This window comes from Gymnoscopelus microlampas (genome assembly GCF_963454915.1).
Source record: "Gymnoscopelus microlampas genome assembly, chromosome: 8".
Classification (NCBI taxonomy): domain Eukaryota; kingdom Metazoa; phylum Chordata; class Actinopteri; order Myctophiformes; family Myctophidae; genus Gymnoscopelus; species Gymnoscopelus microlampas.
Window position 1 is genome coordinate 38215912 of NC_139945.1, and position 27995 is coordinate 38243906.

The window sequence follows — 27995 nt, forward strand, 5'->3', positions numbered from 1 at the left end:
TCCATTACAAGCCCCTTAATGAAATACATAACCACAGTAGATTCCAGCCACCCACAGACCTGAAGGAAGAATAACTTCATTGTGGGTTAGATTAGCAACACAGAAGCGTCAGAATAGCAATGAAACTCACCATGGATCCTACCCCATAAGGCATTGTTGGCCATTGTAATGCATCAGGCTTCTACCTTGTACCTCAAATGTAGGCAACGTTTAAACTCATAATATGTGTCCCACAGCTCCAATTACTATTAGGGTATTCATTTTGTAGCTTTAACAAAAGTCTCTAAAAGAATGTAAGCAACACATTCAATGTTAATGTGAATCTGCAATATACTGTCTTCTAGGCCTTTTTTTTTTTACTTCTGTTGTTCTTCCTAGAGGAAAAGGAAGAACTCCCACATACTGCCTCTCGCTTGCAATTAGAACCTTTTGGTTCTGATTGAACGCAAGTTGCAGTCCGAGACAGAAGATAAACATTTTCCTCATTTTCTTTAGAAATAACTAATGCTTTCTTTCCCCTTCATTTCTGAAGTTTTAAATATAGAATGGCCCTCGGGCAACATCATCTATAGGTAATAAAAATGAACATGAGACATCTAAGCAACGGTATTACTTTCAGAACACAGAAGCATATGGATCAATATAACTGAGGACATGTGAGGCATTATGTCATCCCATGTGCAGAAGGATTTCTGTCATGTGATAGGTAAGATTTAAGGCTCTTTGTTATTAAAGAGCACTTAAAAGCACAGCTTATATATTTGACAAATACTTGGGCTTGTTGGGACAGGAGCAGGGCAAATACCCCCCCCCCCCTGTCCCATGTCTCCTTTACATCCCCAAGGACAAAAATGTCAAGTGTTTTTTATCATTTGAGGAAATGATGACATGCTTGCCCTACAGCTAAAACTGACTTATGGATTTCAATTTGGTGTGGAGCTTGAAAGCAAATGAAACAACTGGCTATACATTCCACAACATATGAGCTTCATAAAAATAAAAAAGGAAAAAAAGATATACATCAATATTGTATCCAAAGTCCCTAAGCAAATCTGAATGTACTCTTGTGAAGGGTCCTGCAAAACACATTCCTGTTCCCTAACCTAACTACACTGGTGAAAGGCAAGAATGCATAGGACAACTGGTTACAAGCTCCAACACAAAACCCTGTAATCTGAACACTCCACACTAGAGATAATAACATAGGTAGCTGTGTGAAGAGTCTGTGTGTGTGTGTGTGTGTGTGTGTGTGTGTGTGTGTGTGTGTGTGTGTGTGTGTGTGTGTGTGTGTGTGTGTGTGTGTGTGTGTGTGTGTGTGTGTGTGTGTGTGGGAGGGGGGGGGTTTACTCAAATCCACTGGCTGCAGGTTGTTGACAATTCAACATTTCCCCCTCTGTGATAAAGTCATATGCCTCCATGTGAGTGGAACCGCCAAATGACCTATGTCCAGTTCCCATGACTCATTTTATGCTCCAAGTGTGAACAAGTGTGCATTCAGAATTCTGTCAGGCCGGAGGGGAACATCCCGACAGCTTACTTTTAGCACATCCTCTATTTAGAACAGTTCTTCATTATGTTACTTGATGAATAAGACATCCCTTCATTGAGTAGTGCCCAAAAGTGTCTATTGACTTCCATCTTTGACTAAGAGTATTTTCCTAAATTTGATCTGTAACCTTAGAAACCTTGAATAGGAAACAGCTGGAAAGAGGCTTTAAATGGTGATGAAAGGAGCTTGAGGCATCTCAAAAAGCTTTGAGGCAAGTAGCAGCATAGAATGTAATATGAAGCAAGTTTCCACTAGGGCTGGGCAATGCCTCGATATTTATCAAGAATCAAGGTTTTATTTGTCACGAACTTATACAGGTAAAAGCAGTGAAATGTTGTTGGGACTTGTTGCATAAAATTGTGCTACAATCTAACATAATAATATAATCTTCTATCATAGCAATAATATAGGATTATAATTGTTTTTGTATTGTGAATCATTGTCTACAAAAGTTACAAAGATACAAAGCATATAGTTGCAGAGTTGCTGTTGAAGTGTTGATCAACACGCTCACATGTGTCCGACAAGCGAGGAAAATATAAAGCCTGCGGTTTACGACTACAAACCAATAACTAAGTAAGATGTCTGAAATACTTGAGAATGCCAGCTGTAAATGACAGCTTTTCCATGCGATGAACATCAACAAGACAATTTGACATTCCTTTGACATTTTCCATACCTAAACAGATACTGTGACATTTATCAATACGGGATGATGGTTATTGTGATATTTATTTACATATCGCCCCGCTGAATGTTAAGCATCCATAGGAGCTGATGCAGCCTACATACTTTCAGCTCAACTCCTCATTAGTGGCAACAAACTGGATGAATCAAGTGGGTTCTACTGGGCAGATAGTTGGTTGAACAGGCGTAAAGATTAATCCATGAGTGCTATAATCTTTATCCCTAAAATGGTATTTTGTAATAACGTTAAGAAGGCTATTACTAACACAGGGATATTCATCTCACCATGTCAGTGCAGAAAACTAATATAGTCCTTTCGGTCCTGTCATTTCCATAAAACGCAGGACTGGTTTTATGTTCCAGACGTAGGATTGCAGCAGACAGAGGATTGCAGCAGCCAGCAAAGGCTAGAGCTGTGACCTGTCTGACCCCATTATGAAAGGCTCAGGTGGGATGTATGCTGTACTAAAGTCCTCAGTGTTCATTTAACTCCTAAGGTGTATAAATTGAACCAAATGGAGCCCATTTGGTTCCATGTATACACTCTGAAGAGTTAAATTAACACTGAGATGCAGTTCATCACCCCAAGAAAGATGTCAACACATATCAGCCTGAATAATGGCTAACATTACTGTTGGTATGTGATTGTATGGGACAAAACGAATTACAGGTAGATTGGAATACTAGCCCAGTGCCATTGGATGGCAGCACAGGAGGCTACATTGGGGAATTAGGCCAGGTAGTAGAAGTCAATCTTAGCCAATCAAGGTGAAATATGAAAAATTGGACATGTCTGTCTTGATGACAAGACTTTACAGATAATGTTTACGATTTGTGTGATCTTTGGACAAAATCTGTAGGAGTAATATAAAAAATGTGTTTCGCAAAGATCGACCTGCTGGTGGTGCTGTAAAAGGCTGATGTGAAAGATTTGGGGCAGAGGTTCTGCTCCGGCATCCAGGGAGTGTGTGCGCACAGTTTCTCACCAACCGGTCTAACGGTGCCGGAGATTAGCTGTACACAGATTGACAAACACACGGACGGACGGGCGGACAGACAGACAGGGGCCAAAACTGAGACAATTAATTTCAACAAAACACTACAGATCATAAAAGCTTCAAGTGTGTGAGCTGGTATGATTCAACAATTGATGAGGTGTTTTCCAATATAATATAATGTGCACACAATACAATCTAGTTACCAGTTACCACAATATCTGTGTACCACCAATTGTCCTGTTTTCTCTGAACTTCAGTAATACAATTCTACAATGCACCTCCATGGGATTAAATGTCTGTTTACTAAAATCAGACTAGAACAGGTTAAAGGGAGAGTAAATAGAGCTTACTTTGGTAAATTATTTTCCCTAATACTGTTTAAAAGATATGAGAGAAATATCATTTTCATTATCTCAACATTGAATTTATCATAACATTGAATTCAAGCCTTAGCCTGAGCCTTAGGACTAGCTGAGCCTAGTTTTATGAGATGCCATTTATATCTGCTAAATGCTAACCATGATTTGTGATTTGTACTGGATGGCAAAGCTATTTGTTTTTAGTTGTTTTGTGTTCTGCTCCAACTGTCTAAATGTTGAGGCACAACATGTAAAATGTCTCCATGACTACTTGTTTAGATTCTGTTGTAGTGTAGAACAGCTTGTGATGTTTACCCTGGTCACAGCTTCAGTAAATGTATAGGCCTACTGTATTATGTTCCCATCAATAGTGTCTCTAGGGCACTACTGGGCGTATGCTGGCTGCTGACATGTGCATGGGAATTGTGTTTGGATTACACTCATGCTTTTTGGTTAGGTTTTACTGATTCTATAAGAATTAGTAATGCATGTTCAACAATGTGCTTCCATGGCATTAAATGTCTATTTACTGAAATCAGACCACCACAGGATAAAGGGGGAGCAACATAGAGGCTACTTTGGTGAATTATTTCCCCCTTGAATAAAATGAGAATATTTTCAAATGTCTCACTTATCTCCACAATAAATGTCTCATAGTTGGAGATTCGTACTGGTGTGGAGAATTCAATATATAGACAAGTCTTCTTAGTCCCAGTCTAAGTTTTGTCACTTATGGTTATTCAGTGCATGGGCGTCATGGGACCGGCATGCAAAGAACAATTGTATCTTACTCACAGAAAACAGCAGATCTACAAGCCCACAACGCAGCGCATTGCGACAGGTTGTGACCTTATAGATTGGCTATTTTTGGTGAAGAGATTTGGTGTACAGTGAAAAAAAAGCACAGATGCAACTCAGGTCAATTTGACTAAGTATAGAGGGTTTAAGTCGTTATCAAATTGTACGGTCTACAAACACTGCATGTTTTGGTGGCATGCCACTGATGCTAACAAGTTGCTGGCCCACAAGATCACAATCGGTATGGAAATCAAGAAGGACACATCCTGCTTCCTGCTTAGCCTCTCATTGGCAGCCTTTGAAGTCCTTTGACACCTACTAATATACAAGACGTACACCTCTGTGGAGACAAAAGGGGGGATGGATAATGGTTCTGCGGGGGAACGGGCGGCCTGTGAGGTGAGTAGGGGATTTCTACTACAATTGTTCTGTGCCCCTAAAAAATTGATAGGATGGCAAGCAAATAGGTCTGTACATGTTTCTGGTTTCACCAAGAAGACAGACCACACATACAGAAAAAGAAGAAGACCATCAGCAACTATCACTCACTCAGATGAAAGGGTAATTAACAACACTGAAACATCCAGGTTTAGCCACAACCATAGCCCTATTGTAAGAGATAAACGGTGATGCTATAACTACCACCTTTTGAAGGGTTTTGATTTGTGGCTACATAAAAGTGCTGTTTCTTATCAAGGTGCTGACAGCACAATTTCTTCTTTTATCTTTAAAACAATATGTTCATTGTTTTTTTTTACAAACAGCTCCCTCGCATGTTTTAGGTTTGGGAGCTCCTGCTCTACACAGTATAAGTTAAATATCTAATATCAGAGCACTATATCTACGACCATGTCTCCATGATTTAAATAAATACATAATTTTCATTATTGTTTGTTTAATACTAATCTCACATGGTCAAACCCACCATCTTACATCATCAGTTACAGTGACAGAGGGTCTGAGTCACAAATCACTAATCAGCATGTCCAGCTTTTGCCATAAAAAGGTCAAGTATGCCTCTGATTGGCTGGGCTGTAATTGACGCCTGTGGTTGGTCAATTTGTCACACATTCTTTTTGTGTTAGGGGGCAGACCCTAACTACTTTTCAATAGTTGTGACACAGACATTAGATACTGTAATTGTTTGGCTATTGCTAGAATAGTTTACTATTGGTTGTAATATTCTTGATGTGTACGTTTTTAAATGAGTTATAGCATAATCAATTATGCTATGCCATTGTGTGGTCACAGTCACAGCCAGCTCAATTAAAGCCACACATCATTTGTCTGGGCAAAGAAAAAAAACAGTTTGAATGAGCTAGGCCACATCTGTCTTAACAAAATATCATGGCAACAAAATTTCATAAGATGACCTTTTCATAGCTGGTAACTGTCACTGTCAGTGAAGAGGTCTGCCGTGACAACAATTATACAAGTCCCCGACTTTAGTCTGCCCTTACATGCTTCACATTCCAGACTTTTAGATTGGACTATTTCACGCCTGACACACACTCAGAAGACAAATTTCTCTCACGAGAAGCAAATGAGCTTCAGTCTTCTATGACTGGAAAGGGAAGATTCAGCCTAAAGTCATGTGAACATTAAGGCTACATTATAATGTATGATGAGGCAGCCCTTATTGGAAAAATAAATCATGACAGGACCAATCAGGGTCCAGCTTCACCCTGAAGGGGTTTATTTTCCAGTAACAAATAACACATCACTGTACTTTATTATCCCACTTAGTATACGCCTACTTCCGAAACTAAATCAATCATTTGACACTAAATAGTGATTAAAAAAATTTATTAGATATAACTTTAATCTATTTTTTTAAGCTTCGGCTTCCATAGCAACATAAACAAACAGACTACAATACCATTATTGACCAAGCAGAATCATGTATTCAACAAAGCAGTGTAATAATATAGCATTCAGACCCTTTCATCTACTGTTCTGCAGTAGGCTGACTCTCCCTCTGTCTGTCTTTCTTTCTTACAACAGTGAGAGAAATATACTTTTTTGTGTGACTCGATACATTTCATTCTAAAACTCACATCCAGTGCACTGCAGATCAGTAAAGCCCTCATAAACAGGACTGAATTGCTGTTGTGTATTAAGACCAGAGGCCAAGCCTCCACTGGGTGAGCCATTCACCTACCAATCTCACTGTGGCAGCTGGCTAGGCTTTGCCTGAATGCCCCTTCACTGGCAACAGAACAGACACAATGCCAAGGATGGTGAAGAACTGCAGCACGCATACATTAGAAATGTTTTTGCTGTTCATCTCACTCACCTGGTATCCTCTTTCATAGAGGCGATCAATTACCTCCAGGTCACTGAATGGGAATATACAGCCACTAGTGCACTAGTGGACAGCTTCAATTTAAAGGTGCTGTTTTTCCCACGGTGCCAGCCGGCCCAGCCTTGGGCATATATTATGCCAAATTCATGGCTGAATGACCACACATTTATAATAATATTAATATCAATAACACTCCTCTCCTTTGGGGTATTTTTTTTCCACCCACTTATCCTTTTCTGCTTGGTTATGTAACATTACAACTGACACACAACCGAGACTACTCGAAAGTACATGAGTCATTGTGTTAATTTTAACTCCAATATTCATGAATTCATGAGTTTTTGATTAAATAGGCCTAGACTATGATCTATTTGCAACATCTTTGGCAAAATCCAGAAGACACTTGATGTCTTTTTCCACTCAAATTCAGGCGAGTTGTTTGTCTATCTAAAACCTACCTGTAGACTGAACTCATCCCTTAAGTTCCCAGCTCCCCACACGTGTCTTTGTGTACTGAGGCATAATCAAACTAGATCCTGTCACACATGACTACACAAACCCCAGTAGATATGCTTGCTCTGAGCAGGCCTTCAGGACAAACGGACAACCATATCTGGCAAACTAATTCTTAACATATAATTGTTCTTTAAGGGCTAGGGCTATTCATTCGTTGTTGTTATAAAGTTACTTAACCCCTTAAACCCTATTAGTTAGTTGACTGGGGTCCCCAGGGGTCTATACCTGGCCCACTCATTCACCCCCCTCAACAAATAACCGATCTAAAAGCTCACAATGCCGCTGCATTTCGTGAGCTTGTAGCTCCCCTATTTATGCAGAACATTTGCCGGTTCTCGGCCTAATGAGTGCCTAATAAATGCCCATAATAGGGACAACAGGGTTCAAGTGATCAAGTCATGAGTTGGAAAGGAATTTTGTGGTATCACCCCTCACCCTGTGGTTGTGATGCCACAACAATCACTACAAGCCCTGCAGCCAAAATAGTCTTTCTTCTACAGCGCCCCCCACTGCAGCCAAAGTCTGAAGAATTTGAATCTCAAAATGTTAACTGTTGACCCACGCAGGAAGAAGAGCCTACTGCCTGAGGCCCAGGTGTACATCCAATCCAACTTATAGTACATTGCATTGTAAACTGTTTAGAGCAGGGGTGTCAAACTGGCGGCCCGCAGGACTTTTACAATCTGCCTTTAGATTTCAGAATCACTCTTTAACTTTAGAGTGATTCTGGAAGCTAAAGGCAGATTGCAAAAGTTATGTGTAAAGTTTTTTTCTTATCAGTGTGTGTGTGTGTGTATTTATTCATTTTGGTACATACAAGTAACTGACTGCTGATAAACAACTCAGCTCCACTATAGTACAAAGGCAAAAACCTTGTACCCTAAACAAATTTGCAATAAATAAGTAATTAAATAACAGTGTCTTGATGTAGGGTAGCAATGAACATGGTATGGTACATAATGTATATTGCAAATTAAATGTTCCACTTAGAAGTGAGCACAGCCTTGTAAGCAATACACAAGGGCAGAACTAAGCCAAGTGCTGTGGCGTAAGAGCTGTGGTAGCAAAATAGATGGCAAAGTTAGACTGCGTAATGCCATAGCAATTATTCATGCATATTATGACTTTCATAACAAGCCAACTATTTGAGAGACCACCTGATCTCAAATGAACTTTGTTAGCCATTAACAAAACAATAAACGCTTTGTTTACTCAATAGTGCCCTATGGTTAAATCAAGCTTATGATAGAACATCATACAAATCTGTGATCATGATTACTGACTTTTCGTTCACTAGAATCATTATGTTGTATCAAACTAAATCTACGCCCAGCACTCCCTCCCAACACATGATTTTCATATCACCCATTGAGGAAGAACTCACCACAGTTCCTTTTCAGCTTTTCTTCTCTCTGGTCATGATAGGAGCATTCATTATGCCCATTTAAAAGCTGAAAACTGAAGCCTGACCTTCAGTCTCGGTAAGCCTAAGGACGGTCAATACATTTCCATAACTATGACACCAGATGACCATTTCTCGCCCCTCTCTCCACTGCAGGACCCATGCCGGCTTTAACACAAAGCCCAGATTTTAAATGAACTCACACACCAAAAAGTCCTTCAGCCCCCTAGGATTCGCTCTGGGAATTCTCCTTGACTTTGGCCATCTTCTCATTTGCAATTCATCATCTACCTCTCCCAGCATCACAAAACCACCACCACCACGACTGCTGCTTTGTCATTATAATGATGCAGACACGAGCAGTATTGTTTGTGTCTGCCAGTGACTAGAGAGCAATACAATAGCTTATTGGCTGCAGTCATAGGGTAATGTGAAGTTGTGCCATATACAGGGTGTTACAGGTAAAGGCATGAGGTAAATAAACATAAAAACTCCACCCCAAACAGGATGTGAAGACCCAAATGTGATTAGGTCACAAAAAAACATGAAATAATGGCAACATCCAAAATGAAAGAGAAAACTCTTTGAATTCCTGATTAGAAATAACAATATATATATATATATATATATATATATATATATATATATATATCAACACCCAAGCAAATCCCATCACTCAAAAAAGCTATATTTGCAACTCACTTACTGTATTCCTTAAATGTAAACACTGACTGAAACCTGTGCCTGATGAACTAATACATTAATTGCAATGCCCAGTTTGACTGCTTAAAGAGAGAGAGCACATGTGTAGTCTCACTTAAACCTCTTTTGGAGGAAAGGGTTTGAAATTGAACAGATTTGTCTCTTATATCTCTTAAACACAGCAAAATACATAATGTTGCTAGCATAAACAAATGCTGCTTACCTTGCAAGTAACAACCAGCCACGCACCAATTCCAGATAGCCCAGAGAAAGTCCAAATCATCACCACGGGCAAGGGGCAACATCAAGCTCCATACGATGGATTATTGATACGCCTCTTTCAAGTCTTAAAACAGACTGACTCCTGTATCTGAGGATGAGTTCAAGAACTGAGGGATAGAGGGGGAGTGCCGGACTGCTGGTTTGTAACCCCCCCCTCCCTTCTCACTCTCTCACAGTCTCTGCTCCCTCCCCTTCTTCTCACTCCCCTCTCCGTTCTCTAATTCCACCCCCCACCCCCAGCTACAAACTGACTGCCAGCAGGAATGTCTCCTCCCTCCCCCTCTGCTTAATTGCATCTCCCAAGTAAGTAGCATCAAATTTACACTAAAATGTTAAAAGCTCTTCTGCTGGCACATGGAGAGACGCAGAGTTTACCATCACATCCAAAGCAAAGATGCCTTGAGGCGTATGCAAACACCACTTAATCTCTAGCTTAAAAAAGAAAAAGAGTTAACACAATATGCAACCTAGTTTTCTGTGCGACTTTTATATAAAAAAAGAAGAAAATAACTTGTTACATCAAAAGCAGTGAGGGCAGAAAGGTAATATTTGAATGCAATGCAGCCACATCATACCATGGTCTGCTACAGACCAGTGAATGAATGAAAGAATGGAGGATTGTTGTCATAGCACCGGTGACGTCGTGTGGCTATCTGGCTATCACGTCACTGATGACAAGTCGTCTCTCTGGCTTCATTTTGACATGATGAAACAGGCAGAGGTTACAGAGAGGCGGGGGGCTGTAGTAGGACTGAGGGTAACAACATTAGGGGTGCAACATTTAATCGAAGTAACTGATTTCATTGATTGTAAAAACATAATTGATAATGCAATAAAAACAATCCATTAATAATCTATCCCTTTTTGGGGCGTTTCAAAACTAAAAACAAAACAAAAATCCAAAATGGTGAAAATCTACAAAGTAAACTCAGAACTGAGCTTGTAGATCGTCTATTTTCAAAATGTTTGCACACAATCGTTGTGCGACGAAGTATAAATACCCCTTTAGTGGTTTATCGATTTGTTGATATACAAGTATAAAAAATGAATCAATAAACTAATCAATAGAGTAATCGCTTAGGAAATAATCGACAGTTACAGCCCTAAAAAACATAATAGCAGATCCACAGTCTCACATGTGTCACATCTGTGATGCGTTGTGAACTTACAGATCTACTATTCTGTTGTTACCCTCAGTTCAGCTGAATGCCATGCAGCCAATAGACAGTGTTCTCCAGAAGCAGCTTTGCATACATACCGATGCTACAACAAGCCCCAGGCTGCACTGCGTTAGACTCCCTGATAACCAAGCAGAGAAGAGAGAGAGAGAGAGAGAGAGCCGTAGCTCTGTCTGTCTGAGAGAGGTCCAGGAGATTGGAGGGAAGAATTGCCATGTCTAGACTTTGTGATTACTACAACCGAAATAAAAAAAGAACTGCTGTGGTCAGGCTGGCTTCCTGTCAATGTGACTGCATCTGAAGCCTGAAGGTCGTGACCCGACATTAAACTAAATCATTGGATTTTCATAGTAAAGAAAGGAATGTCTGGTCCGCAGAGGCAGCCAGACATAATAATAATCTGTGTCCTTATCAACGACTGGACCGGCTTTCAAACAGGTAATCTAATTGCGTAACAAATTTGACTCAGAGTTTTGCTGGGATGTGTGCCAAATTCCCTGGAAAGTTCACACAAACACACTCTGTTCTGGGAGTTATCCCATCGCAGAGTGCCAATCTCGGCTTGCAGATAAATGTGACTATTTGTTGCAATAAGATTCAATGGAAACACTAAGAAGCAGAAGCAGATAAAAAAACGGATTCAGGTCATGCCGTTGAAAGACTATTATTTACTTTGTTTATCTATGATTGGAACATGATAAATGAAGACATGTACTACTTGCATACATACTGTATTACAGTATGTACTGAAAAAAAGACTGGATCAACACACACTTCATACAGTATGTAACCAAAACGTTTGGTATCTGCATTCCACATGCAGATACCAAACACGGGGTCTGACGATAAACAAATAGAAAGGCATTAAGTTGATACCTCTTTTATCTTTTTCTCTCGAGTATACAGTAGGCTCCAGACAGATCTGATTGCACCACAATAAAACTGCCTATCAATGAAATGCACACGTTAATGCTGAGTCGAAATCTCCGTCAACCACAAGCATTTCAGGAACGCTGCCTGCTGGCATGGACCCACGCAATAGAAATGACTCTGCTTTCTCATCACCAGCACAAGACCATTAATTCAAATCCCACCCTCAGTCATTTTAGGGGTTGGTTGATTTGGACATTCAATACACATTGACAGTCCATTCGATGCAGTTAGAGTATGGTTATATGTCCACGGCAACACCTCAGACATGCTGATGCTGTCCAGGTGACACAGTTTACTATAATCACTGCCAAGCACCTTCAGTGAAATAGCTGCAGAGGCAAGAAAAGGAAATTGGTTGGCCCGGATAGGCAAGTAGTTCCCTAATTGAGTCTCCTTACAAAAAACTACAAGATCCTGGTTAAAGCTTGGTATCATCATTGTAGTTATAATAGGTTTTGGTCAAATAAACCTAAATAAAATAGGGCATTTATTTCATGTATTTGAAAAAAACACAAAAAAAGTGTATATATATTATACATATATCATATCTTTTTATGTTTTCTCATAAATGAATACCCTATTTTATACTTTCTCGTATGACAGTGTTGTGCAAGATTAGTGAAAACCACCTGATCAGTGGGTTCTTTTAGGTTCTTTTTTTCTATTTCCTGAAAAGTAACGATTTTGGACATACATAGAAGGTTTCCGCACAGCAGCGACAATATCAATATCTAATATATCTATAAATATCTGTTATTCCTATTAAAAACATATTATATTTTTAATAGGAACTAGAAAAAGTGCTCCTCGGAGCACAGGTTTCCGTCAGGTCAGGTAGGTTATTGTGGGCCAGCCATGTTCGGTATTCGGCAATCAGGATGGAATATGAAAAATCGGACGGATCCGTCTTGATCACTTGACTATAGAGATCATGTGTAACGATTTGCGTGATGAGTAATACACAATTTGTAGGAGTAATATTAAGAAAATCTTTTTCGCAAAAATCGGCCTCCTGGTGGCGCTATAATAGGGCAATGTTAAAAGGGTGGCATTTGTCCCTCAACATAGTGCGACTGTGCTGCAAAGTTTCACCGCAATCAGACGCTGCGTTTATGATTTGCAGCATTTTGTTCAAACCGGGCCACTCCTGCAAACTCTAGATGTCAATCTTAGCCAATCAGGATGGAATATGAAAAATCTGTCTTGATCACATGACTATAGAGATGTGTACCGATTTGTGTGACATTTGGATAAAATCTGAAGGAGTAATAATATGAAAAAATGGGTTTAACATAAGTCGGCCTCCTGGTGGCGCTATAAAAGGCAGATGTGAAAAATGCGGGGCAAAGTTTTTCCTTGGCCTCTAGGGAGTGCGCATGCAAAATCTTGCAAAAAAAAAACGCGAATCGGCCACCATGAGGCTGATTTGAACATTCTCAAGTGGCATTTCTTTCTCGGCCTAGTGGTAATATGCTCGCAAATTTTCATGGAAGTCGCACGCTGTGTTCATGATTTCAGGATGGAATATGAAATATGAATTTGCAAAATGTGTTATAACAGGCCCATGTGGGGCAGAGGTTCTGCTCTGGCATCCAGGGAGTGTGTGTGCACAGTTTCGCTGCCATCATGCCAACAGTGCCGGTGATTAGCTGTTCACAGACGGACATACACGCACACATGGACGGACGGGCAGACGGACAGAGGACGGACGGACAGACAGACAGGGTGCAAAACATAATCTTGGCCATGCCTTCAACCTGGCGGAGACAATAACACTTTGATATGTAAAGTACCCTCAGCGTACATCACTCTGCAATGCTTACAGAACAGTTATTAACTATAGATATGGTGTCTACTGTGTATTTAAAGAGGTGGCTTTCATGGTCTACAATACATGCAAATAAATGACATTGATGATATTTTCAGCAGAGGACGTGCTAGGCAAGTTATCTGCCATCAAAATAGTACTGCTTTGCATGAGCAAACTGTGTTGAACCAATTCATGTAAATGTATTAATGTAATGACTGACATTCAGCAATGTACACCACATTATGATATGGCTCTACAGCAATAGCAATTTAACCTGTGAACCGGTGTGTGCAATCCTTTAATTTACATAATTAAATTCACAATTAGAATATAACATGTTTCATGTACAACAACTTTTAATTCATGATCCTGCAGATAACATCTACCAATCTGTTTCAAAATGGCTACACAACATTGAAATGTATTCTATTATTTAAAAGGGTCATACACAATATATAGTAAAGTGAGTCTTTTCTTTAGGCTGTTGCAGCCTTGAAAGGTACATTCTCAGCCATACAGGCTCAAGTGTTTATTTTCCCCATGGTGTCTTCCAGACAAGGCAGATGATACACCTTGCTGAAAAGAAACATTCTCTATGATGGAAAACTATAAATGAAAATGGCAACTCTTACACAACACATGAAAGCAGTCACCCCAACCCTGTGCTGGTAGAGATCATTAGTGGAAAACCCCAGTGGTTTCCAGCGGTGGGCTGCCTCTCCACAGTCAACATCAAAGGCACTGGTATGGAAAGTAAAATAATGTAGAATTGGCAGGAAATCTGAAACTGATTGGCTTAGACTATACAGTAGAGGTAACCTTCTGATATTAGTTATTTATAGGTTCTTGTAGTTTATGAGAGCTCGGATAAACCAGGATATTGTTCATACTGTGGCTGGTTACTGAGGAGAGTTTATTTGAAATATGTCACACAACTGCCGACGATATTTACAAATCCAGGTTAGGTCCAGTCTTAACATCTTACAGCAGTGTAAATCAAACACCACATCAGACCAAATCTATGGGTTGGGGAAGTTTTCTCGTGATTAATGGCACAGTAAAGTTAGCCTACTCCACTCCAGCCACCCCAAAGTGACTCATACCCTCAGCAGTTTAGAGCACTTACTATCTATTATTCATCTAAACCACACAGCTTTATCAGCCACATGAATCCAATGATTACCCTACGCATTTCTGACAGCTGGTCATGACTTCCCACCAATAGCTCTGAAATAGGAGGCACTGAGCTTTGATACAGCTTTCATGCTCATCTGCCATGTCTCCAAACCCCATGACTATTATGCAGAGCAAGTGTCAGCACTGAATCCCATGCACAGTTCTCTAAAGTGCACCCATGTCTATCAGTAGAATAGTTAGCTCACTGTAATTGGAAGAGAATCTTTGAAGAAATCACTTTGCCCAGAATACCACAACCTCAAAGGAGCCTTTGAAGCACAAGTCAATACTCTACTGCTCAGGCCAGTTGACTCAATTTGTGGAGAGCTTTCTGTTTTCTTGTTTCCACAGCTAGGTCCAAGCCACTCATATTTAGGGCCTTCTCATTTCTTAGTCCCACTAGGTTTAGTAATCATACCATACCATCCAAAAAGAAAGCTTAGATCTTCTGTCCGTAAATCCAGATTTAATTCATATGACATGCAGTACATCTCCCATGATTTCAGCCTCAATCTGCTGAAGAGTGTGCCAGTATTTGAAAAGAGCTTTTGCCACATCCTTATCCAGGGATTCCCATTGGCAGTCTGCCAAAATAGCAGCTCACACAGCCCAAAACCAGGCATGCAAGTTTGAAAATGCGTTCCTAAAAAGTATTTTATGCACCTTTCTTTTGAGTGTCATACGTTGCCTTTTCACCATTTCAACAGCTCTCCTCATCTTCGCTGTGCAGAAAATGTTATTATTGTCCTACCTGTAATAGTAATTGTTGTTGGCACAATATATCAGCCTACATGTTAAAAAAGGGAATATGTTCAGGTGGCCTTCTCTTTTTTTTTCCTGAAATAAGACAACATGGGAAAAAAGTCACATTGAATGCAATTGTAATATATTAGGACAGCGGTTGCGGTTGCAGGGGCTGCACTACAATATTATGTATTAATTTCATTGATAAGATAGGCTTACAAATCAGCAGGAATCACTGCTGCTTTAATTTAATTTTCTAATACATTCATATATAAGGCCAACAATGTATGCTTTTCTTTTAAGATATTCTGTATTTCCACTTTGAAATTGCACTATAAATAAAGTGTGGGCTCGCCAAAGAATTTCCACCATAAAATGGATTTGTGGCATAAAAACAGTTTGAGAACCCCTGTATTAGGATATAAATACAGGGGTCACTTGCCAGTACAATAACATTTTCAATGTACTCTTCTCTAGTTATAAGCTAGCTAATTGACACACTTATGTGTGGGTGATTGAGGGTGATAGCCTTTTCTGTTTGGCCCATGGACAGTGGAGGACACATAGTTGATACATCAGCACATCAATAGTATGCTGTAATGAAAATAGATGTCCTGCCAGAAAGGAACAGGTGAAGTCCTCCTAGCACTTGTCAAATACTCAATAGAACATGGATGTAAAAATAAATGCCAAGGTCAACATGGGTTGACCTTCACCTATCAACTTGCAGTGAGAAGAGAACACAAGTTCACAACCTAAAACTTGTCCCTTATTGTTGACTAGAGGCATTGCTCATTCGCTCAACTCAATCTCCAAGACAAGACAAATTTCTCCAATTACTCCAAGACAAATTTCTCGAGAGAGAGAGACAAAATAAAATGAACCTTGAACCTTGAACCTTGAATCTCACTAATGGCCAAGGGTATTTCAATTGAAAAATAAACAAACTGACCATGTTTGTAAAGTGGCCGTATGGACTGTAGCACGCATCACATTTAGTCAAGAAAAACAAATCCTCCGTGCTATGTTTGACACAAGTAATAGACGTGAAGCCTACATTCAATTTTGTCAGTACAGTAATCTCATGTCCTGTGAATAGGGAAAGCTGATAATTCTCACAAGACACATTTGACAATAAGCCTATGCAGTCTGCATTCAATGGGATATCTGGAAAAACAAGTCCACTTATTCACACCAGCAACAAAAACCTACACAAAATAGCTGACACCAGTCTTGACAACTGGCCAACAAGATAAACCAAAATATTAATGCATGTACAGTAGATAATGCCAGTCCGATATTCAGTATTATTGCCATAATGTCTAAAATAATCCAGGTAGCTGACATGAAAAACATGTAGCCAATAATATCTTTTAAAACTGCATTGTGCGATACGCTGGCCATACCTGGAAATAAGAGGAATTACGATAACAAGGAGTTTCAAAACAAGCCAGCTCTCCAGCTCCCTGAGGCACCTTCCTCAGATCCACCTCCCTTGACTATCAAAGACTGTACCCAACAGACTATGGCAGCCAAAGTGAGACAAATCAAACAACATGACAGAAGTACTACAGAGGCAATCTGTTTCAGTATAGCCTAATCATCAAGTGAAGTGAAGAGGTAGGTAGTTTACACGGACGTATCTAGCGATTAAACTGGCAATTTGTTTTTGCACAGACACAGATTGTTGTAACAGCCATTCAGTTGAAGTTGAGTTATAAGTAATTTTACACTGTAAAATCTCTCCCCCATGCAGTGGTAGGAAGCATGGGTATAGGAGGGATAGAGCAGATTCACGTAAAGCATAGTTGATGAGGGGGCCCCACGGCTCTTAGGGCTGTGCAATATGACTTCAAATCGATATCACGCTTATTTAAATTGAAAAAATGATAAAATAGCAGATCTACAAGCTCATCATACATCACAACGCGTTATGAGCATGTAGATCACAATTTCTGTATGTTACATTGTACAACTTAGTATAATCCAGTGGTTAATCAGACTAATCGATTTAATAATATATATATATAAAATCGTATTGTTTGTGTTGATTCGCTGATATATAAGAAAATATATATAAAAACCTTGCTTCTCTATTATTCAATTATAAGTTGGTTATTGGTTCAGTCTACAAGCTCAAATGTCGCAACGAGCGTGTAGATCTGCTAGTTTTGCCGAATGTTCGTCACAGAATACGGACGCTAGAGTTCAAGTGGTTAAAGAGCAAGGGAGGTGCCAAGGTGTTTCAATAAATTTGGCAGAACTATGTGGGAGGGAAGTCCAAAATCTCATAAGGAGGAGCTTATAGAGTCGGGTCAGATTATGTCTCAATGAAACCTTCTAACAGCATAATTTCATCACCACGTCTATAGCACAATGTAGCTTTAATGTAACAGATCTATAATTTAAGTTCAGGAACAGTCACTGTTCAAGAAAAAACATCATGGTTCACAGAGTTCGTAGGAACTGTGTGTGTGTGGGTGCATGTGTTATAATAATCTAATGTACTGTATGTAGATGCAGTCATATCATTAGTAAAATCTTACAGATCTAGAATTTCTGTGAAATCCAAGAAGATGGGGTGATCTTAAAATAGTTCATATAGAACTAGTTATTTGCAACACCAACAATACCTCCTTTTACTTTTTTTTGTGGCTGTTAGTTTTGACATTCAATTTGGTCAAAGCTTAACAGAGCTCTTATTTTACACACACATACTGGGGGAAATGGATGTTCAATAAAATATTATACTGTATATATCATTAATATTCAAATAATATTTGTAATTTGTTATATATTTTTAATATTATATCCAGTAGAAAAACAAACTAGGCTAAATTAAAGCAGGCTTGTGTGTAGATCATGTTATGGAGTTGGTGGAACTAAATGGGATATGTTCCTGGTAATAAATGTTACCCTGATAAGCATTCATTTCCATAAAACTAGGTCTACATTTGGTAACTTACCTTCGTGTCTCTGACTCTTGTGTGTTTCAAGGTCCTTGGTTGAAAAAGTGGCCATTCTTTAGGCCTATTCCTTGTCTTTTGCGTTAACTAGGATGGCGACACAACCACAGAACACTGAAAACAGTTGGCTGCCCAGTGCCTATGTTATTTACTGTTGGCACTAAGCTAAACATTAGGCTGCCTACAGTATTTACTTGGTACCATTTTGCCAATGAATGAACATTTGTGTGAATGTGGGATGGAAATGAATAATTCACAGTGAACACTTTTAAGGATCTAAATTATGCGCATTTCAAGCAATCATCTGTGGTTGGTAGTACATATCTTTACACAAAAAAGAACAAAGTCATGAATTGTACAAAAAAGCCAACACATTACCATATGAATGTGCGGACATTCTTTTATGTCTGATTAAAACAGTTCCCCCGATGCCTCAAGATGGTATAGATTAGAAATCTTGGAAAATGTCATCTGAAAGAGCTATACCAATCAGAAGAAAGCTGAACTATCTCCACTTTGATCCACAGAGAGAATGAGAGCTCCTCTGTATGAACATGTCACACAGGTGGGCTCAGTTTACAACCCTGAGGACATCACAACACTGAAGCCATTCTGCTGGATTCACTGCATGGTTCTTACTTTACCTAAACATTTACTTTGATCCAGGCAAACTTACATTGGTAACCACAGCTGATATTGGTAGTCAAAAACAAGGCTAGTCCCTAGAGAGAGCTTAAACTTAAATTAACTTATGCTACGACTGTAACTATTATGGCAATACAAAAGACATGCTAATCTAAAGTTTCTAAATTGATGCAAATTGCACCGATTTTAAGATGGATTGCAGATTGCAGCCAGTTGAGGCTGATGGTCTGTATTAATGATCCTAATAGGAAAAGGCTCAAGACTCCTGATTTTGTAGACCGGCCATCGACTTTCGTCTGACTCAAAGACAGAGTTGCTTAGTTTGTATTGATCAAAGACTGCTTGTTAGTAAGGACCTGAACATTTAACAAATTTGAAATGCGCTTTAGTTCCAGATATCAGTGGTCAGTGAGCCATGGTCATCAGTAAATAATACTGACCCTCCACACTGAAGCAAAACCTGTGTTTGCTGTTGGTTTGAATGGCCCAGCTCAACATGGGTACACAACGCAGCTTGGCCTTGATGTACAAAAACGAATTTCACCCACTTTTTTACCTTGTAAACCTGTGATGTGACAATAAACCTGATTCTGATTCTGAAAGGTGGACGACTAGATATACCAGGTTGCAATCAAGGAACCTCACTGGTCAAGATCAAAGTTAAGCTACCAGGTAAACAAACCTGTTTATCAGCCAAACCTGTTCATCATCAACATTTCACTGCTTGTAGCTATATGAGAGTGATAAATAAACCCATCTTGATTCTCAGATATTTCAAGCTGCATGTTAATTAGTTTACACAGATTCTTGTAACATCCACTTGATGATGAATGTTGTAAAACATGGGCTATGACAACCATGAGCAGGGATGTACATTATGCCATGTGGGTTCTCTGAGTGTTATGCAACTGCACAGATAAGCTATTTGCTCTAATTGGATATGCTCACCCATAGTCAATTGAATTATTTCACAACAGATTGGCTAAGTCATTAAGACAATCAAAATGCATTGAATTACATCCAATAAATGTACTAAATATTAAAACTGTAGTCCATGTATCCAAAAGGCATCAATCTTCAGTATGTGTGTGTAATAAGCAAATATGTCTACTCGTACCACAGCCTGTATTGTTCTAAACAAGTCTCACCTGGATCTTCCATTGGTTGTTTGCACACACTAAATCTGACTGAGACTACTAGCAGGATGTTGTTCAGGCCTGCTGTTTATGTTTGTTTGTTGTTGTTTGTTTTCTAGATCAGTGGTTCTCAACCTGTGGTTCTCAAACGAGTAAATGTAATGCCTCAACACTCCTACAATTCCTATGTTTATTATTTTGGGGTCACGGCCTGAAAAGGGTGAGAGCCAATTACTTCAAAAATACCTCTCTAGCCACCAGTTTGTCATGTATCTTGCCTACCTGTTAGCTAGGATGTAGTACTAGTAGCTATCTGATTGAACTAACACACAGCAACAATACTGGCAAGCATAACCTACTTTATGTCTTTATGAGTTCCAACAATAGGCTTATTGTAACCAACTTGGTCCAAGTAAAGCAAGGTCATTTGAGTGTTATTCAATTGCACAGACGAGCTACGCCTTTCACTACATGGCCTGTTTACTAAAATGTGGGTGTAAAAGATGCTGCAATGTTTTTTTTGGCGAATGCAGCTTGTCACACGGCGTATTGCGTAAGACTGGGTAATTATTTCACATTCCAGTTCGCTGTCACTGTCATACACAGGAAACAAGCCATGCCGTTGACTTGACTGTCACTGGACGCTACACACTGTAAATGACTGTGAGTGTGAGCAGAGAGAGCTGCACTTATAACACCTCTGGATAAGGTAACGCGGACAGACAGGCAGTGTTGCCATGTTCGCTTATTATAAGCGACGTTGGGCTTATTTTTCTGTAAAGTTGCTTGTAATTGCATTGCGATGCGTTGTGAGCTTGTATCGGCTATTTTTGACGACTAGGCTACGGCTATCTTCAAATAGCCGTAGCATAGTCGCTTCTTCTGGGCTTGTTTTCACAGACCTGGTTGCTTATTTCTCACAAAACCTGGCAACACTGCGGACAGACAGGTTACCTTGCACTTGCACGTCTCGCTCTTGCATGTTGTCAACGGTCATACCATACGCGGCTGGTGAATTCAGAATGAATGGCAGACATTAACGTCTTCCAAAAAAATTACGAATAACTAACGTTATCACCGGATATACATGACTGTCGTCAAGATGATTGCAATGACTAAAACCGGCCTAATCATTGATGACTGCGCTGATTGTAAATTGTAATAGCAGACACCGACCGATGTTAGCAAGGTTCCGACGCATGACAACTGTGTGCAACATGAGAAGCAGTTCTAGCGGAACGTGTCAGTGCGGCACTAGTACGTCTGCTCTTATAAACTTGCATGATTGACTGACTGACACGCACGGTCAATTACACAGCACTAGGACCCTGGGGAGGCGTCGGACATCAGGCTCATTGAGGACAGCAGCTTATATGCAATGAATAATAGGCCACATACATACCTGTTCTCATCACCTCCTCGAGTCAACAAACCACTGCTGCTGCTGCCGATCGAATGATAAAAGCATTTTAACAGGTTGGCGTTGTTGTCCATTGGCATTGGGCAGCATCATCATCAGTGAATGCAGCCGCTCCGAGGTCCGTGCGTCCACACGCACCGTGCATGTTGTTGCTACACCGCTGTAAGGGGAGGAGCACGCTACAGTGTTGCCAGCTTGCGCGAGAGGAACAAGCAACCAGGTCTATGAAAACAAGCCCAAAAGAAGCGACTAGGCACTTAAAACCAGAGGTGGACGAAGTACTCGACCCCAGTACTTGAGTAAGAGTACAGATACTCCTTGGTCAAATTTACTCCACTATAAGTAAAAGTAGCTCAGTCAAAATGTTACTCAAGTAAGAGTAAAAAAGTAATTGCTTTTAAATATACTTTAGTATTCCAAAGTACATGCTTTGAAAAATACTTAAAGTACAAGTAAAAGTACAAGTACATTTCTTAATTTTTATATCAATGAATTGCTGTAATGTTTTCACAATGAATTTATAGGACCTTGTAACTCTTGTTTCAGAAAAGTACTGTGACTCTCTGTAACCACCTGCACTGATGTGCTTGCTTGTAGACGTTATACAAAGCCTGCAGAAACACATATAAAAACATAGAAATGACTGAGGAACCAGAACTAAATACTTTTACTCCTATACACCCATACAAGATGTAACAAAGCGGCGAGCGGAGGGGGAAGCCAATTGCAATTAAACCAATTGCATTTTAGGGAAGAAAAAAAAACTGCCAACCTAAAGGCCAAACGGCACCAATGCAACTAGTCGCATTTCCTTGCAACAAAACTGTTTTAAGGTCAACCACACCAATGCAACTCCTTGCAACTGCCATTGGAGTTAAAAAGAAGCCCAACGTTGCTTATAATAAGCAAACATGGCAACACTAGCACGCGACCCCCTGGAGACGGGCGCGCGAATGGATAGTGAGAATGTCTCTTATTTATTAAGCCAATCAGCTGCAGCTTACCTTTTCGGGACAGTTAATAAAGTGCGTTATTTTTGCAAAAACACTGAGATCACATTTATTAATTCTAATGCTGAATCTCTAGATCTTCTCTATTTCAGCAGATAGTAGTTAAAACACACACACACACACACACACACACACACACACACACACACACACACACACACTGCTTACGTGCTTATGGTAGTCCATCGTGGCCGATGATGACTTCTGCTACAATTTGTGGGTCCTTTGATGACTGTATAATCCAATGCGGGATGCACACTGTCTGCCACAGACAGGGCAAGTGAAAACCTGACCCGATGGGGCAGGTGCAGACTTGGCCAACTTCCTTTTTTGACTTCTTGCCAGGCGGTGTTCCATTCGGTTCTCCTCTGCCAGTTGTACTCCTTGTTGGCAGAGTCCACGCCAGGAAGAGCGGTCCACAGCAGCATCTTCAAGGGTAGCAGGCTTAATTCCACACTTCTTTAGAGAGGTCTTCAGTTGGTCCTTCAACCTCTTTTTCTGTCCCCCTGCAGAACGTTTGCCTAGGTGGAGTTGGCCATATAGTGTCCTCCAAGGCAGGCGACTGGCTGGCATCCTGATGACATGTCCAAGCCATCTTAGCTGGTGGTGCAAGATGGTGGCCTCTATGCTCCTGCAGCTGGTTCTCTGGAGGACTTCAGAGTGTGGCATACGGTCTCTCCAGGTCACTTTTAGGATGCGTTGGAGGCATCTGATGTGGAACGCCTCGAGCATCTTCAGATGCCGGGAATAGATGGTCCATGACTCACACCCGTATAGGAGGGTGGAAATGCATATTGCCCTGTAGACTGCTATTTTTGTGTGGAGGTTACTGTTGCTAAAGACCCTTTTCCTCAGCCGTCCGAAGGAGGATGAGGCTTGCTTGATCCTGTTTTGGATGTCCTTGTCGATGCTGCAGTCCTCTGACAGGATGCTTCCAAGGTACTTAAAGTGTGGAACGATGGTAAGTGGGGAATCTGCAACGGAGAAGACTGGTGGTGTCTGTGGGGGTTCTGAATACCACTGGCAGAGGACTTCTGTCTTGGAGGTGTTTACAGAAAGTCCCATTCTGCTGTAGGCTCTCACAGCGGCCACCAGAGTGGCCTGCAGTGCCTCTGGTGTGTGTGCCACAAGGGCACAATCATCAGCATACTGGAGCTCCAGTATGCGTATGGTCTGGAGCTTTGTTGTGGCTTGAAACCTCCTGATGTTGAAGAGGTTCCCATCCAGTCTGTAGTCCAGGGTCACCCCACTCCCCTCCTCCATTTCCTTGTGTAGAAGTGTTGTTACACACAGGAGAAAGATATTAAAAAGGATAGGTGTGAGAACACATCCCTGTCTCACACCAGTACCTACTCCGAAGGAGGCAGATTCTAGTCCACCTATTGTCACCTTGGCCCTCATCTCATCATGAAACTGCCGGAGGATGTTAACAAACTTCACCGGGCAGCCATAGTGCAGAAGTACTCTCCACAAAAGGTCACGGTGGACGGTGTCGAATGCCTTGGAGAGATCCACAAAGGCCATGAACCAGATTATTCCAGATTATTCAGTCCTGCCCCCGTTACCAGGTACCCCATCGCCAGTAGACTTGACTATAATGAGTGTGGTGGAACTCACTGGTACCAGTAGCAGATACCTGCGCCTGAATTTATTTAAGTGACGAAGGGGATGGGCATACTCCAGCATCACTTCTTCGCTGTGGGGAGCTGTATCCGATAGCAAGGAGAACCCAGGACGACCGGCAACTCCTCACAGCTGCAGGAGGCTGCCGGAATTCCAGTCTGTCGGAGGACCGCCTATGGTGTGCCTGCCAGCACTTGCTTTTCTCTCAGGGTGTGCTCCCCTAGCCTTTTGTCCTCCCAGACTAACCCACAAGGCAGCGGGGCAGTGGTTGGCTGATGTCAGGGCGTGTCCACACTGTGGGCCTGCACATCACACCTCTGGGGACCACTGCAGCTCCGAGATCCCCTACCACGTTCGCCTGGGGCCGCGAAGCCCCAGTTACCGTGCGTGGCCACGTGGAGGCCTGGCAGGAGTCTTGGTGAAGGAGAGGCTGTGTACTGGCAGGAGAAGACTTACACCAGAGGCTGCTTCTCCGTTCACCACAAGGGCTAGCCAGCGGCAGTATCTGAAAGCGAGAGGTTAGCAAGCAGGTGGGAAGTACGCATGCAACCTTCCCTCTAACTACTGCACTAGACGCATCACAACACCCTGTAGGCTAGGCCCACACACACACACACACACACACACACACACACACACACACACACAGTTACATAGCAAAATAAACGTTTATTAATGTTTGGTGGTGAATAGTGACACTATAAGTGATTTACTTTTAACATTCAACACACGTTATAGGTACAATAAACGTAATCATGCAGATTCTGAAAGTATATACAACGGAAAAAGGACCATGTTCTTCACCACATTGGGAGGACAATTGCATATTATTGCAGAATAACAATCGTACATGGTCAATGTGTAATTGAAACTGCAGGTGGCAGAAGTACACCGTTGTCAGACTTCTCTCCAGGATAGCGTAGGCCTACTTTCTTAACCACTTAAACACGAAAGACTGGTGATGCAAGGTTACTTAAAGAGCTGGTGCCATGTTTTTGCACTTTTTCAGTTTTGCATGTGTCTATGAGGTTGATAGAACTTCATTAAGCCCCCCGGTGGTGGTTTTATGGTGTTTTATGTCTTCTATGACTATTTGGAGTTTCTTCCTGGAGGCTGAAACCTTGAGGGTCAAACGTGCCAGTAGAGAAACAGCGCTTTAGTGACATAGTAAAAACATACCCTCCCCCTCCTTATCATAACACAACAGGTGTGGGCATGAGGAGGAGGGACTAGGACAGGTGGGTGGTGCTAAGGTGGTGGAGGAGGTGCTAAGGTGAGAACCAGGTATACTTAATGAACTGGAGGCATGTCCACATGAAAACATAATTTTAACAATTTCTGTACACTTTTTTGAAAAAAATCTTCCTCCTAGTATAACCATAATACCTGATGATTATGTTTTAGGGGGGGGGGGGGGGGGGGGGGGATCACTGAAAATCACGGCACCCCGTCTTTAAACCAGTGGTTCTCTTTTTCATGTCAAGGACCCCCAAATGAACACACGGAACCCCCCCCCCCCCATTTGAAAATATATACCAGGGACCCCTATAAGAGAAGATTTGTACGGCTCTAGCAGTGATTCTCAACCATTTTAATTTCAACGACCCCCAGTTTGACATGCATTAGCCTACGGACCCCCATTTAATGGCATTTCTATCTCTGTTACCCCCCCTGGAACTCCCTCAAGGACCCCTGGGGGTCCCCGGACCCCACTTTGAGAACCAATGACTTAAACACCATACGATTGACCGGAGTCCCTCAGGCCAGGACTCTGTACTAGTGTATTTTCTATTTTCTGTTTTTGTGGGGAAAGCTTTCGCTGAAAATAGCCGATCGACAAGCTCACAATGCAACCCGTGATGGGGTTTAAGTGGTTAAAGGTGTTGAGATTTATTTCTTCTTTTTTTTAAACAAAATGTTAAATATATTCTGATAATAATCCATAGTGTTTGTTCAGTATCAGGGGCATCCACACCCAACTCTCCAGCTCTTTAATAAACAGAAAATAAATGTGCAGGTGGGTCACCAATTTCACCCAATCCTAAAAGAGAAATCATTTAACAGCTTACATTTTATAGTGTTAACTCCATTTCTGTCTGCTCATTTGTTTCATCACTTCAATTTCACTTTCACTGTTTGATGTCACCGTTTATGTTGCATCCTGTGTGAGTTCTCGAGATACCCGTTACTGAACAAACACTCTAGCCATGATTACCATGCTAATATAGAGCTATTTAATACATATTTTAACCAAAAAATAAACACTTAAAGGGATAGTTCACCCCCCCCAAAATATGCATTTTGTATCAATTAGACACCCCACGAAGCCTTGAATTCATGGAGATTTTTTTGTTTTTGTCGCATTCCTAAACCAATAATTTGATGGCCGGTGGAGTAATGTAAACTCTTTGAGTGTCCTACCAGAGACTCGCCGGTCATCACATTGTTGGCTTAGGAATGCGACAAAAGCAAAAAAAATCTCCATGAATTCAAGGCTTCATGAGGTGTGTAATTGTTGAAGATAAGTCATTTTGGGGGTGAATTATCCATTTAATCCCATTTAAGTACATACTTCTGGCCACGACATAACAAACCTCTTCTACTTGTGTATAGCTACTCCACCTCCTTTGAATTACAAACAACTCAACATGGAAATCGAATCACCCTCCCCGTCACCCAGTACCCAGAGCCTTCTCTGCCAGTACCCACCAAAAGAAGGTGTGACCTATGGAACTACCAACAACAAAGGTTGCTCATGGTAACAATGGTTACTCTGCCCTCTGCTGGTAGGATAGGAGATACATCTTCCATCTGTTGCTACTTGTTCAGGAGGACTGAAAAGTTGGATTTGTACAAAAATACTAAAAACAAAATATTTAAATATGAAACATATTAAGAAATGGATTACTTATTTTCCAATGCACAAAAATTGTGATTAAGGACAAAGCATAAAAATACAGACTTCAACTTTTTTTTGCCCCCCCAAACTTACTAACAACCTAAAACTGACCTCTAATATACAAAAGCATTATCAACAGCTACAAGCATGTGCCGTATTTATAGAGTCTTGTCCCTGCTGGGTTTCAAAGCAGAAAGTTATTAGCAAGGACCGCATTGAAAATTACACTTCCACTGGCTGTTTTGTCTTTCGTACTTTATTATATGATGCTGAAAAAAAGGCCCAGGGTGCAAAACACAGTCTCTCCCTACAAGCTCTGGAATCCTTCCATCCCCAGAGTACAGCAGTCCTTGACAACCAGATCATTAGTATCCTTCAGAGTAGTTCTTCCAGTCAACCTTTACCATCTTCCTCTTTGGTATGGCGGGCCTCCAAATCCCGGTCTTCCATTTCGAAAATGCCTTCCGTCCCTACCATCCATACCCTCTGGTCCCATAAGATGCCTTGGTGGGAAAGGAGGCCCGCGGGGAGGGAAGGGCATCATCATTCTGAACCTATCTGGTGGAAACATTGGGCCCCCTGGCATCATTTGAGGGGGCATCGGTGGCATGTTTGGAGGTGGGAAGAATGGAGGTAGGTGAGGGCCTGTCATCCCAGGAGGGTGGTGCATGGGTGGCATGCCAGGTCTGGGACCTGGTAAGCCTACTGGACCTGCCGGGCTCATCACTGGTGTGCCTGGTGATCCAAGTTGGCTGTCAGTGCCTGCATCTGAGGATGCACCGCTATTTGCTGTACTATCTTTAGATGAATCCTCTTTAGTTTTTACAGGTTCTGCGGCAGCTGGAGAAAAACCTGCA

General features: G+C 41.1%; 2 protein-coding genes across 4 annotated transcripts in view; both read right to left on the reverse strand.

Moving 5' to 3' along the window:
- Positions 1–21722, reverse strand: part of LOC311050716 (rho guanine nucleotide exchange factor TIAM1-like) — a 54050-nt gene extending 32328 nt beyond the window's left edge. The window contains exon 1 of the mRNA XM_084064828.1: positions 21589–21722. The gene's annotated coding sequence lies outside the window, so the exon portion shown is untranslated. The remainder of the gene's footprint in view (positions 1–21588) is intronic.
- A 3979-nt stretch (positions 21723–25701) lies between these two features.
- The window catches only part of LOC311050720 (SR-related and CTD-associated factor 4-like), a 35580-nt gene continuing 33286 nt past the window's right edge, over positions 25702–27995 (reverse strand). For all 3 annotated transcript variants that reach the window (XM_084064836.1, XM_084064837.1, XM_084064835.1), the window contains exon 18: positions 25702–27990. In XM_084064836.1, the coding sequence (XP_083920962.1) occupies positions 27539–27990 (452 nt within the window). In that variant the 3' untranslated portion in view covers positions 25702–27538. The remainder of the gene's footprint in view (positions 27991–27995) is intronic.